Source organism: Lathamus discolor, chromosome 1 (genome assembly GCF_037157495.1).
Source record: "Lathamus discolor isolate bLatDis1 chromosome 1, bLatDis1.hap1, whole genome shotgun sequence".
NCBI classification, from domain to species: Eukaryota; Metazoa; Chordata; class Aves; order Psittaciformes; family Psittacidae; genus Lathamus; species Lathamus discolor.
The window spans coordinates 141,021,130-141,035,098 of record NC_088884.1 but is presented as its reverse complement, the minus strand read 5'-3'; the positions used below and the strand labels follow the sequence as shown (position 1 = coordinate 141,035,098).

Sequence of the window (13,969 nt, the reverse complement as noted above, 5' to 3'; positions counted from 1 at the left end):
GGTGCTCCCTCCTCCCTCTGAGCGTTACAACAGTAGTCCTACTGCAGGCTAATTGAGTGAGTTCATATGCTCAATTGGTAAAGCAATATAGGGAAAACAGAGCCACTTCATTTTTATTTATAAGCATTTGGCAACATTCCCCCTAGACCATGAAAAGTGTAAACAGAGCACTCCAGGGCAAGCTTACATTACTGAATAAGCTCTGCACAGCTATGTTTCCCTGCAGATGCTGGTAATGCTCACTCTTCAGGAGAGTTTTTTTGATGTATTTCATGGCAAATTACAAGAAATGTACACATCAGTGCTCTGCTTCATTACCTACACAGCCACCAAGTCAACAGAAATGCTGGCGCGCTGTCTGTCAACTTACCAGTCAGAGCTGGTGGGGAATCTCCTGTCCCTCACAGTGAGTAGAGGGTTCACAGTATTGATGGCAGGTCACTCAGCCCCGGTTGTGAACATGTGTACGTGTCAGGGTTTGTGCTCAATATCCAGTCTCCGGTGGTTAGGCTGCTATGACTGTAAGGAGGGCAAATACAGCCCCCTCCAAATTTTCTCCTTAGGGAAAAAATGAAATCATCCTATTTTGGAGGCTAATGGTAAGATTCAGTAGTGCTTGGGGCCCGATCAATGGTCATGCTGGTGTATTGATACCTCCAGCCTCATCACTATTGCTGCTTCCATACAATGCTTCCAATGCACAATGTTCACCTGCATCACAGATTCTCAGAAATTACCTCCCCCATGTAACAGTTTTAGTACTGGAGTATTTGATTTAACGTAATATGTTCCTGTAACATTAAATCAACTGCTGCATTTTAAATACCGGTCAGACTGTATTTTAATTACTGTTTATTTCACTTCCGTGCTCCCGATCGCAATAGTTACTCACATTCCTGAAGGCATTCTGTGTCTGTGCAGTATGACTGGGATTGCCTCAGCTGAAAGAGAGTAAAAGAAAGGCACGACAGTTAGCAAGGAGACTCGGTCAGCTTTCACCAAAGCCATGATTTAGTGTTATGTCAGAGCACAAGTTCAAGATAAGGAAGGTTATAACTGATCCTTTACTGCATCGCACTTAGTTTATGGTGTGCAAAGTCAGTTTCTGAATGCTGTTTACATAACCCTTAAGTCACCTGACCAAAGTGTTATTGCTTCCACACGGGTTGCAACCACTGAATGCCTTTTAAAATTCACGTTAAAACTCTACAGTGATACAGAAATTGTTATATACAGATATACACCCTACACACATTCTGGGATTTGTAATGGATAGGCATTACTACTATTACCTAGATCAAGTAACATTAAAATACTCTGTAATTACATAACAATAAATGATCAGACTGTGATAACGGCTATGCACAGAGAGGCTGAATTAAAATTTCATACTTAAACTTAGCACTTGTTATTTTTCCCACTGAAGATCTCTTTTTAAGAAGCACATTTAGTATGTATTTTACCGGTTTCTTTTCTCTCTACTGATGGGTAAAATTTAAAATGCTTTTAACAACTGTAATGACTATTTGCATTTACAGGCTAGGTAAGCTTGCTAACGGCAAGAAGAGTCAACACTGCAACCTGCAAATCAGTATTTTACAGATGACAGAGTCAAAAAAGAAAGACAAATATCACATTCTTTATCAGGCACAGAGAGGTAAATGGATGGGATTTAATCTGCTGCATTATGGAAATAGGTTCTATCCTCTGCCCAGGTAGGTAAACCGTGCAGCTTAACAATTAAAGTACAGACTTGTTACAATGCCTCGGATAGAAATGACATTTGTGTTTTGACAGGTTTTATGTCACAGTAGCGTCACAAATCCCAACACTTTTTGTCACAGCAGGCTAATCTGTTTATTATTAGTGTAAATATACAAATGTGAAAAAAGAAGAAAAGATGGTGTTTCTTATGAAAGAAATAAATGAGTAATTTCTACAAACCAAGTTTCCTTTTGTATTGGCATAACTGATTTGCTGTATCTAATCATACTGTTATGCAAAGCACATGAAGGAAACAGAGCAGTAACCAAATGAGGAAGACATTTGGAAAAGTCTAAGTCCCTACCTTTATCATGTAATGATACATGATTTTCAATGACTCACACATTCAAGAAAGAAAAAAATACGTAATTGGAGATTGATCAGATTAATTTTTGTTAATTTGCTAGCAAATTTACTGAGACTACAAAGAAGTTCCTTAGGAAGTACTAGGAAGGCTGGATTTAATCTTTCGGCTATTTCTATAGTTAAAATCATCAGCAGGGAAAATTCAAACAGAATACTTATACTTACCTTATTAAAAAAGAATAAAAAAGAAATCTATCACACTATGCATATTTTTTGCCCTCCTTATATAAAAGTAAAAGCTCATTTTATTTTCAAACTTTGGAAGTAATTCTCAACGAGGAAGTTTTATGTTAGCAATAGTACCAATTTAGAATATCTGACACCGAGAGATACCTTAACTGGGGAAACTGGATATCACTATACTCACATTTTGAAGAGATCGGAAACATAATTATCTTCTGTTTGCATAAAGGTTTAATTCTGGAAAGGGCTTAGTTTATAATCCTTACTTTGTGTAAAACAGTTTACAGGTATTCTTCAACACAGAATGATGCCCAAAATTAAAATGGGCAATACGTATATGATCAGAAACATACAAACATCGTGTTATCCCTCTGTCCCTAGGATGGCTTGTACTCACACAGCTTATCTAGTTTGCTCAAGACAGGCAACACTGCCGTGGGGTGTTCTACCCACAATACCAGCTATCTCCCATTCTACGTGTTACTCCCTGTCCAAATACAACTCTTCAAAACCATGCGATTTCTACAAAAGCCAACTCAAAACACGGTGCATGTACTTTTTGTTGCTGTTAACATTCACCTGCCTACCAGCTGGGCTTCCACTGCTACCACAGCAAAAAAAAAATGCAGAGCTTCAGCTCTGATTGACATGGTTATGTTAACCACCAGAGAAGCTTGTTTAGCAAAACCAGAAAGGTATTCTGGCTGCAGCTATGCCTTTCGTGAAGAGTGGTCTCAGCCATGACCATGAGCACACTGTGCTTTATCAGTTACCATTACCCTGACCATTTCTTCATGAAGAACCTACACACTGTAGGAAGCCACCTGAATTAAGACACAGTATGTATTAACTCCTAAAGATTATGTGTGCCCAGAGGGTACACTCAGATACTGAGTTTATCCTACAGGCATCCCTCTTTACTTCTCAAAAGACAGGACAGGCTCCAAGGCCTTAGAATGAAAAGTACTGCTGGAAACACCAATGATAGAAATCTTACAGTAAGCAAGCAACCTTAAGAAAAATACCATTATGGGTTGATATACAAACCTCTACTGAAAAATAATGCTTGTATTAGATTATATTCTGCCAATATGGAAAGAAGTCTGCTTATGTATGGACGAACCACGTACAGAGGAACCTTTACAAAGCTGATAACCATCTGTGCTTTGTCTGATAATGGGGCTGTGCTTTCTGAAGGGCTTAGACAACAAATATGCCACTTTTTTAATGGGGATTTAGAAACTCACTGTACAAGGTAGGTTTAGAAACATAAAATGAGGTGAAACAGTTACAAGAGAACAGTATAAACCCTGCATATTTTATGATTTGTATAAAATTCCTCTAAATTGAAAACAATACATAACAATGTGATCATGCAGATTGAAAGATCCCACCTAAAAATATTACACTTCGTATTCTCTGCTATACTCATATCCAGCAAGACAAGTATTACTTAGAAATATTTATCAGAAACATTTCTCAACTATTCCAGGCAATATAATTTTTTTTAATAACAACTACTTGTGATGGAGAAGATTTGGTCAGAACAGGGCCACTCGAAGACTCAAATAGGTTTTAAGATGACGTAGATTGTGTGATAAAAACGACAGTCAAATATCTGCTCATGCTCACTTCCCCTCCTGACTACAGCACATGCAACATCTCAGTAGTCCATGAGCAGAGAAGCTCTAGGACAGCTCTGTAAGCCATGGAGCCATGTAACAAATCTCTTTTTAACACCTCAGTGACAGGCTACATACTGTTCTCTTGGGATGAAACATGGCAGCTGGAGGAAAATGACCAGCAGTAGAAACAGGTTTTCCTCAATTCACACAGATGAACTAATTCATAACTCCGATACCCAATAGAAATCTGATCCCTTGCGGTCACTCAATTAGTCAAAAGATGAGAAATGATCCTGGCACATGTATGAAATGCTCACCTAAGCTGAATGGTTGGGAAAGGTACTGCCTTTTGCTGAAACAAGAATGCTGCTTCTACCAATTAGCTCTTTCTTGATAACTACACCCTTAAGAGACATGGCAACTGTTGGAAAAACCCTGAATGTGAGACATTTCAACTGTCAGGTAATGGAAAGAGGCGCAATTATCAGGGACTCGAAATAAACAGAGCTTTGTTTTCAGATTTTCTATTCCAATGGGAAGGGGGAGTTTGGCTGAAAGTTCGTGGAATAATAGTAAAAAGTTGAACCAGGCCTGCCCTCTTCCCAGTGAAATCCTCAGAAAGACTTTTCAAATGCACTCAGTATTTTTCAGAATGGGGACAGAGCTGATGAGAAAAATCTCAGCAGATACCAGAATACGCTGGCTCTTACATACTTAAAGGCAACATTATTAATTGTGAATTTGGGTTTGTTAATTTTTCTGAGATCCTTGTGCTGTCAAAAACGTGAATTTAGTGGAAGATTCATAGTTGACTGCCTGATCTGACACCTACTAACAGCAACAGCCTTTTCATGTTTTTCAGTATGTTCTGGAACAGGCCCTTAAGAAGAACACAGAAATTCGGTGCATGAAACATTGGGGCTTATTCAATAAAAGAGAGTGAAAAATGTTGCAAAACTAAATATTTATAGAAATTATTATTTTCTTCCATTTAAATGAAGAGGATTATATTTGAATGTTAACATTCTCTGTGCAGCTTGTCATCCAAATACAGTAAATGGCTTAGCGCATGTGAGCCAAAAAATTAACTAATTTATCTTTTATTGTCCAAAATGAAGTAAACACAAATTGCAAACATCATGAAAGCTAAAAGAGAGCTAAGAAGGCTCAAAAATGTTCAGTTTTAATACAGTGCAAACTTACAGGCAATACAAGTAAAAATACTAATTATAAATGCACATATTTTAAAATACAGCCATGAACTTTTAATTCCCTCCAAGTACAATTTAAACCCTTCAACAGCTTAAGTTAAAATAATTTAAATTAATAGTCCCCAAACCACAAGAACTCATGGTCAATATGAGTACTTGGTTTCTATGAAGCCCTTCATAAGTTCTTGGAACCAGGAAGCACCAGTGCCTGAATTAGAGCAAATCAGTGTCCACTTTACTGGCGTATTTTGAACGTAAACCCCAACACAACACCAAGAAAAAAAGAAACCGAATTACTTCCAGTGGTAAGAGAAAAGGGTTTTTCTCCACTCTTTCCCCATAAAGCTCACACTTTGCACTGCAAAAATAAAAACAGAACATTTCAAATGGCTGCTAGTTCCAATAGACACTGCTTTTAGCCCCGGTTCACACTAACAAACACTGTTGAGATCCTGCTCCTTTGACACTTCATATAAAGTACAGTTTTAACATGCCATCTTGTGGATCAACACTATCGACCCATCGAGCATACCCGAAACCCGACCGTGTTCTGCTGCTACTCTTGCAACAGATGCCACGTTCTGACAGAAGCCTGCAGGTTTTAGCAATGACAGCCACCACTTTTCACAATCCCAGCTGTGGACAAAATGCAAACAGTCACAGTAAAGGGACACTACTGTTGCCCTCTGGAAACTTTCTTTGTGAAGTCACTCTATTAAGTAAAGTCTCTATTTTTTCATGTGCAAACCCACTGTGGGCACACAAACATACCACTGTGTGGTGAAAACAGGGCGTGAACTTTAACCGCATGGTAGCTGCTCCACAAAATCACTGAAGTCCAAGTGAAATAGTAAGTCCTGTGAAAAAGCTTCATCTAGCTAAACAGAGAACTTGTTTTTCCAATACAGTGACCTCAGCCACTGGGATCGTTTCAGTCTTCCCATGAAAGAAGTTAAGCTACTTTGCATTTACTGCTCATCACAGATAGCTACTGTGGAGAAGGAAATCCAGACTTCTGCCTACCTTCACAGTAACTCGTTCTTGTGTCAGTTCCCTTGCTTCCTGTTCAGAGGAGTTTTCAGGATTTGCTACCCCAGAGTCCAACAGTCTCACAAACCCTGGGGCTGGTCCCAGACTCTGCTCAGACTTCTTTTTTATTTTTTCAACTTAAGTAAATAGCATCTTGTCTAAACCCAGGTTAAGAGCTCTGTCCAGTACGAACACTTCTTCTTTTTAAGACTTACATGTATTATTTGAGAGTTTAAAAAAAGACAAAACATACAAATACCATAAGATACCAATGATCAGCCAGGTCACCAGTCTGTCATCTTTCAGAAGAAATAATGGCATAACCCCAAAAGCACTTTCCAGCACCAGAAATGGTGCAACAAAGAGGTAGCAAAACAAGAAGAACAGGAATAGTGTCAGGAACACAGTGCAATAATCAATGAAGTCTTGTGTGAATGGCAGATGAGATGAAAGTAGATTATTTATATAGGGATAATTAAAATAATTGCCCTTTAGGGTAACTTTTGAGACAGCTCAATGCAGAAATAAGTCCTCAGAAAAGACATGAATGAATGAAAAATTAATGAGTTCATGAGCCAGGTCAGGGAAAGACCTCCATACAAGAAATTGTGATGGAAGAAAGGCCAGGGAGATGTGTGAAAGAAACAGGTAAGTTAGGTATAGAGATAAGAGAGCAGAAATGGATAATGGTGGCAATGAAAATAAAAGGATAAGCAGGAAAACAAGGATAAATACCTAAAAGTACCTAAATACCTAAATTTAAAATGGAATCATAGACTGTTGATAGAAAATGTTATGTGATAACAAGGGCAAAATATCACCACTTGTGAAAATCATTTTTCTTTTCACTTTTGACCAATTGTAAGCTCTGCTTTTTCTCTTGAACGTTGCCAGAAGATGACACCACCATGGCACACTCCCGATTGTGTTCTCATGCTTCTGGGTAATGAAATCATTGTTTAAGCCTTGCTGGCAATCATGTCTGTTCTGTCCAAAGTATACAAATGATTTAGTAAACAACATAAATAAATTGCTGTGGTAGTCAGGCCAGCCCTGGATAAAAGCCAGGCTGCAAATTGCATTGTAGCATTATCTGTACAGTTCAGATTTAAGGGTGCAAAAAATGACACCTACATGCATTATTCTGCTACCAGCTGGCCAAGAGAAATACAAGAAAAATAAGGGAGGAAGAGTAACACACTGATGGAATTGAACTGTGTCTTAAACAACATTAGTTTCTCTTAGAGGAGCAAACAAGAAAAAAGTGAACACTGCCTTCCCCACTCCTACATTTTTTATCATCATATGCAGAACTACAATAAAATAAATGATTGTTCATACGATGACACAATAACAGTCTGTGATAAAAATCTGGAGTTTGGTCCTGTGAGGTGAAATGTCATTTTTTCTCATGGCATATGAGAGAGAAGGATGGTTGGTACCTTTCAGAATAATATCACTAGATTACAAACCAACTCTTAAGAAACATAACCATCAGCCAGTTATAACAGAGGGAGAACATTAACTTTCATACTGAAAGACATGAAATTTTATGGAGGAAGATGCAGCAGATAAACAAGTCAGACCACCGTGCAAACAGCAGCCCTGATTTGGGCAAGAGAACATTCTTCCCTTTATTTTCTCATTTCTCCTGTTTCACCTCCGTATCACACAGATCCCACTTTTCCACACTTCCCTCACTTCCCTACAATTGCATGACTGTTTTATAATTTTGCTGGCCTTGAGGACTTGGCATATCACTGACATCCTACTTTTAGTGAATGCAAAGCAGAACAGGGACAGTCAAGGAAAAGAAGATGAAGCAGTGTGATAGTTAGGCTCATTACAAGGAACTTGCAGCACCTCTGACTGCATGAAATACTAGACAACAAACGGACGAGGTAGAATATTACACAGTATTATTACAGAGGCATCTCTAACTCCCAGGAGTTCATTAACAAATTTATATCTAAAATACAAAACCAGAATACATGTGGGGGTTTTGACCAAACAGAGAGTATCTTCTGCAAAATGATGTATTGTAGCAAATGAAAAGGGTACCCCCACATACACAGTCTTGAGGAAAAGTCTTAGAACCAGCAGTTCCAACACAAATGTACAGTTTGCTCTAAGTGTTTACATCCAGATGTGGCCTGAGAGAAAAAGGACAATTTTCTCCCTTTTCCTCAAATGAGATGGCTACAACACAGCTCTGATCATCAGAGTTCAGCCATTCATAACACAAGTTATAGCTACTAGTTACTTCTGGAATATCAAGCTGATAGAATTTTCAATGCATTATTTTTTCCACTGCTTGCAATACTGTCACAATATGCATGCTTTGAGATGCTCAGGTCAGGTGTGACTGACAGTTTAATATATATATATTACTATTTTTAAATATATATATATATATGTATATATACACTGGTTAAGAAGTAGCCACTTCCAGCATACTACGAAGCTCAGGAATGGGAAATGCAAAGAATGACAAGCACCTTCAACTTTTGGTCAAGCCCTGATACCCAACCCCTTATTGGTAAAGATGGTCTCCAGGGGACATGGACCCGAGTGGACACCCCTTTCCATGGCTTTTTTTTTACTTTTAAAAAGCATCCACTTAACTCTCTAGAAAACAGTCTCCACTTACACTGCTTGATCTAGAACTAGTTCCTAGATCGAAAACCACTAGGAGTGCATGAGTTCTGTGACACAGTTTTGGGGACTCAAGGTGCACCTTGAGCACCAGGTGAAGGAAGGGAAATGGCAATCAACGGAGCACGAGTTCCTCAGGAGCAGGCTCATGCCCTACCACTCCAACCTTGTGTTTTATTCTTTTGGCCCAGTGCCTTAGGAGGTACACCAAGTCTTTCCCACTGCATTGCAGAGGGATGACAGCTACTCCGCCCTAATGAGCAACCTAAAGTTCAGCTGTTCGGAAAGGTCCTTTTTGAACCAGCTTGAATACCAAGGAAAATAAAGGGGCAAATGAGAGCAAAATGCAGCTTCCTGCTCTTGGGGTGGTTGGCTAAGAAGGGCTAGAGAAGCAATAGCAACTGCTATTAAAAAAAAACAGAAGGCGAATGAAACATGTAAGAAGTCTCGAGAAGCACACTCAGAAGGTCACTTTAATTTATCACAAATGCATTCAGTATTGCTCTGCTGTGCTTTCAGTAGAAGGCCAAAAGTGAGCTTGACTCACTTTTGCTGGTTGCCTGAAGGACTATTTAAGTTGGGCTTAGCTGTGCTGGCATCTTGGGAGCTTTTCAACCATTTGTGGCACACAACACTGATCTATTTTAGTCATCTGTGTTTATTCTGTGCTGTTTGCACAAAGTTGCCCTCAGCCAAGATCCATGGCTGTGCTGGATTCTATTTCAGACTATGCCAGTTTATAACAGTAAGACTCGAAAATGACCTGGCCAAGAGAATTATGTGGAAACTTGGTTGACAAAAGAGTGTTTGAAACAATTGTGTTGAAATAGCTTGAGAATTTGCAACTTTTGCTATAAAAGATCTAGTGACACCTCAAAAGACAAGAGATTGAAAGAAAGAATACTTGCTTTTGTATCCCCCAGAGTTTCTGAGACATTCAAGACTTCTGATACAGAAACATAACTAGACACGGGCCATTACTTTGCAATTAGCTACAGAAGAACAAAGCACAAGGTTGTAATTCCCACAGAGGTTTGTAAGGCCATTAAATCTCTACAGTAGAACTGCTGGCAGTTCATCAAAATGGGTCCTTTTGTATTACACAATTAGAAATGCTTTGGTTTAAGAACATACTGCTCATTTTCAGAGAAACTGCTGTGAGAGAATTCCGAAGTCACCATTTCTGTAAAGCAAATAATACTGTACCAAGGCGGGGGGGGGGGGGGGGAAGGATGTTTACATCATACAAAGCTATGTGTGTTACTGGCTTGCTTTGATATTTCTGGCCACCCTAAGTGGTCACAGAAATAGTCTCAGGCTTCATGGAAGGTGCTCTATGTTTGATTATCCCCCTCCACCAGATACACAGAGTTTTCAGTTCAGTTTTCAGACTTGAGCTGAGCCTTGAACCAAGATACTCCATGGATCAGCCATGCTTACTCAGAAAACGTGGAAGTCCAGAGGAGTAAAATAAAGATCTTTATTTTACAGAAGAAGTGAAAAAAAGGGAAATAAAAAGGTTTAAATATACCATTGTTCTTATCTGGAGATTTGCTATTTTCTGCCACAACTAAAAAAGGCACCATTTCCTGTGGATACCACGGAATGTCTTTCACTGTGACTCTTTCAAAGAGCTGTCCTCTTGTCTGACAGAGCCCCCCATTAATGTACTTTATATTGTTTGTTGTTCTTCATTCTTGAACTCTGGCTGTTCTTGTCAAAATAAGTTTTGCAGATAGAAGAGACTGAAAAGGAGATAAAGTCATACAAGCTAACAGACCTGTCACTGTCTTTTGACAACTCTTGTGTATCTGCAGAGGATGGAAAGTCTTGTGATATTTTTCTTTTATGCTTACTTCCTCTTATGGAAGTTACCAATTATCTGCTATTCCACAGAGTAAATAGTAAGCCCAACGTACAATAGTCAAATTGTTACACAACAGCAACAAATCCTAACAGATGTTTCCACGGGTATTACACACTTAAAATTATATTTATGAAGTTACAGGCAAAGGCTTCAGATTTCTATTGCTTCCCAGGAATATTTGGAAATCACAATATTTATGTTATTTACAGTGGCCATACTACAGAAGTTTACATGGGTGAAATTTCCATGTTTTGACACCAAGGAGAGCCCTGAAAAAGCCACTTCAGTAAAATGATAGAACATTCAGCATAAGAGAATTTAATGCTGCTTAAGTATGTGCATATAAGTTCTAAGAACTGTGAGTATGAACAATATCTTCCAGTTAACCTCATAAGCAACAAAAAAATCTTTAAAAAATACCATACCATTCTAGATATAGAGTCCACTGCTGTAAAATCTTCATGGTACTATGAATTAAGAAGAAAAAAACCCACAACAAAACAACAATTAAGTAGGTGTAGGGAACCATTCTGTGTATATAGCATGTTTGGATTTACACACACACACACACATCCCCACAGGCTGAACAACTATGGATTCCTTTTCTTGTATCACAATGGTTTTGGAGCAAAAGTTTTGAGGATCCAGCTTTTAGAGGTAGCGGGCTGCCAGTCTCCATTGAGATCTGTAGGGTTCAGCAACTTTGAGAACTGATGTTCAAGGGTTCCTTTTAAAACAAATAGTAAGATTCCTGTTTGTTTATGTTGTGTAACACTGAGTGAAAACAGCAGCTTAGAAAGCAAACTCTTACTGACGCACAGAAATTACAGATGAAATAGTGAAACTTCCTGCTAAAATCATGTAACAGGTTACTTGAGGATAATCTGGATGCTGACTGAGATTTTTGAGACCTCTCCTTTCTAGATTTTGCTGAATTACTGCAGCTAGTGATTTGCTCTTATAAATATTTAGGAGCATCTGTTTTGCTTTTTAGAAGAGATGAAATCTGGCATTTCCCCTTACTCCTCACAACTTCCAGTGCTAATTGGTATGATCTTTTAGGAAGCTGGACACTGAGCAATAAATTCCATTCCTGGAACTACACAGGAACACTATTAGACTGGTCTTGGTGACTACCCAAGAGTGTGCACCTATGATGCGCTCTGTTTACATTCACAGTGCAGGAACTAGTCTGGCTCCAGGTGACCCGTCTGCACCCACCTTATACTGTATGGAGCAGCCCAGGAACAAAATCTCAGAGACCTTTGTGGCACTTCCGACTTTGGACACAGCTTGCATCATTCATACCTAGAATCCTCCAGCTACGACATGAAAAGAACAGGCTGACTGGTTCCGTTGCCTGTCAGTATCTTCTATCAGAAAAAGGAAAAGATTAAAAAATGCCGGATGGGGGTCAAAAGTCTGAACCATACTGGTCCAGATTTGTATGTGACAAGCCTCAGAGGAAAGGGTAGGCACCACACACACCCCTTTTTCTCTCCCAGCTTCCTGGAACTTGGTCCTGGGGTTTCCTTTGTCACCAGTTTAGCATGTGCCCAGAAGCCTCACAGTCCAGAATCAACACAACTGTGGGATACGGCACAAATGTCATGTTGAAGACGAGGAAAGCACTGTGAAAGAACACGCACATGAGCATCCATATGGGGGTAGCAGGGAGAGCTCAGAAGATTTTGAAATTGTGCCTCAAACTGGGAAGCATGAGCTAGGATGGCTGGGCCCTGATGTAAAGGCTCCACAGAAGCCTCAATTTTCTACGCCCTTGTGCCAACAACACTGACCTTTAAACAGTGCATAAGTAGACTGAAGGATGCGATTACACCCCTGTACTCAGCACTTGAAACCCGTATCTGGAATACTGCATCCAGTCTTGAGCTCTCCTGCACAAGACATATTGACATACTGAAGTGACTTCAGTAGGGGTTACTAGGGGCTGGAGCACTCAGCTCTAGCAGAAGCCCCCCACTACTTACAAGGAGGTTACTGAGAGGATGGAGAGAGTCTCTTCACAGCACTGTATGGCAGAAGGTATGATACATTCAACTAAAACAGTGGATGGAAACAATTCTCTACCACAAGGATTGTCAAATACTGGAGCAGGTTGTCCCAACAGGCCATGGAATTGCTATCCTTGAAGGTTTTCAAGACTCAGCTAGAATAAAAGTCCCGAATGACCTGGTACGAATTCACTGTTGACCCTGCTTTGAGCAAGAGGTTGGCCTAGACGACTTCCTGAAGCCCCTTCCTCCCTGAACAATTCTGGTAATACCAGCAAATGGGCACACATCCCTTTCACTTCTTGCACCTCCATATCCCAAACAAGCCTATTGCTTGTCCAGCAGTAAGTGCATCTATTTCTACTTGTGAGTACCAGGAGAGCACTGGCTGTGCCACACTTGGGAACTACCAAAGGGAAACAGTATTAGGCCCATAAAGCACGTGCAATTGGCTATGCAAACATGCTCTATTTGTCTGGTGTCATTTTGGACTTTGGTGCAGGTGGCCATTACATGATGTTGGCTGCTTGGCAGCTCCAGCTTTGATGCTTAGCCCAAGGGTCTCACGGACTGTGAGATAAGCATTGGTCACTTCTCTTGCCCTTGTGGGGGATCATTTTGCCTTCTGCTGCAGGCCCTCCCACCACGAGAACCTGGTCTTGGGTATCTTGGCTCCCAGTGAGGCCTGTGTGTTTCTGGGGAGGCATTCTGTATCCACAGGCCCAGGGGTGCAATATGAGACCACTATGGCACAGGTTCTGCACTGCTGCATTACAGGCATGCATGGTAAACGCTGCTTATTCTGAGCAGTCACTTTGCAAAATGGGGCCAGCCAAGCTCCCCGAGAGCACACACAGGTACAGCATCTGCCTCACTTTAGGTTCTTCCCCTGGCACTCTAGATGAGATAGTGTAATGATGCACTCCAATGCCAACACAGTGTGGACACTCAGGATTTTATGTTCAGGGTGAAGCAGGGCTGTGTGAGTACAACCCACACATTTGCAAGAACAAGCTATAAATACTTCTTGCAAAGTGCTGTTTAAAACAAGTTTGTTCTTTTGTGGATATATGCACATAGAAGTGGTTTTATTTTAAGGTCAAGCACACAAATTGATTCCTTATTCCCAGACATACACACATTGGGGACTTGAACATTACCACTATTGTTAGCATCAGCCAGTGGATGCCACATTTTCCTATAATAACCTCCCTAAAATACTAATAAGAAAACTCTTGGAAAAGGGCCTCCTCC

General features: G+C 40.0%; 1 protein-coding gene across 1 annotated transcript in view; it reads right to left on the bottom strand.

Annotated features, from left to right (window-relative positions):
* SMIM14 (small integral membrane protein 14) overlaps positions 1-13,969 on the bottom strand; it is a 43,036-nt gene that overhangs the window by 12,553 nt on the left and 16,514 nt on the right. Inside the window, exon 3 of the mRNA XM_065698740.1 lies at positions 893-941. Coding sequence (XP_065554812.1) covers positions 893-941 — 49 coding nt within the window. The remainder of the gene's footprint in view (positions 1-892; positions 942-13,969) is intronic.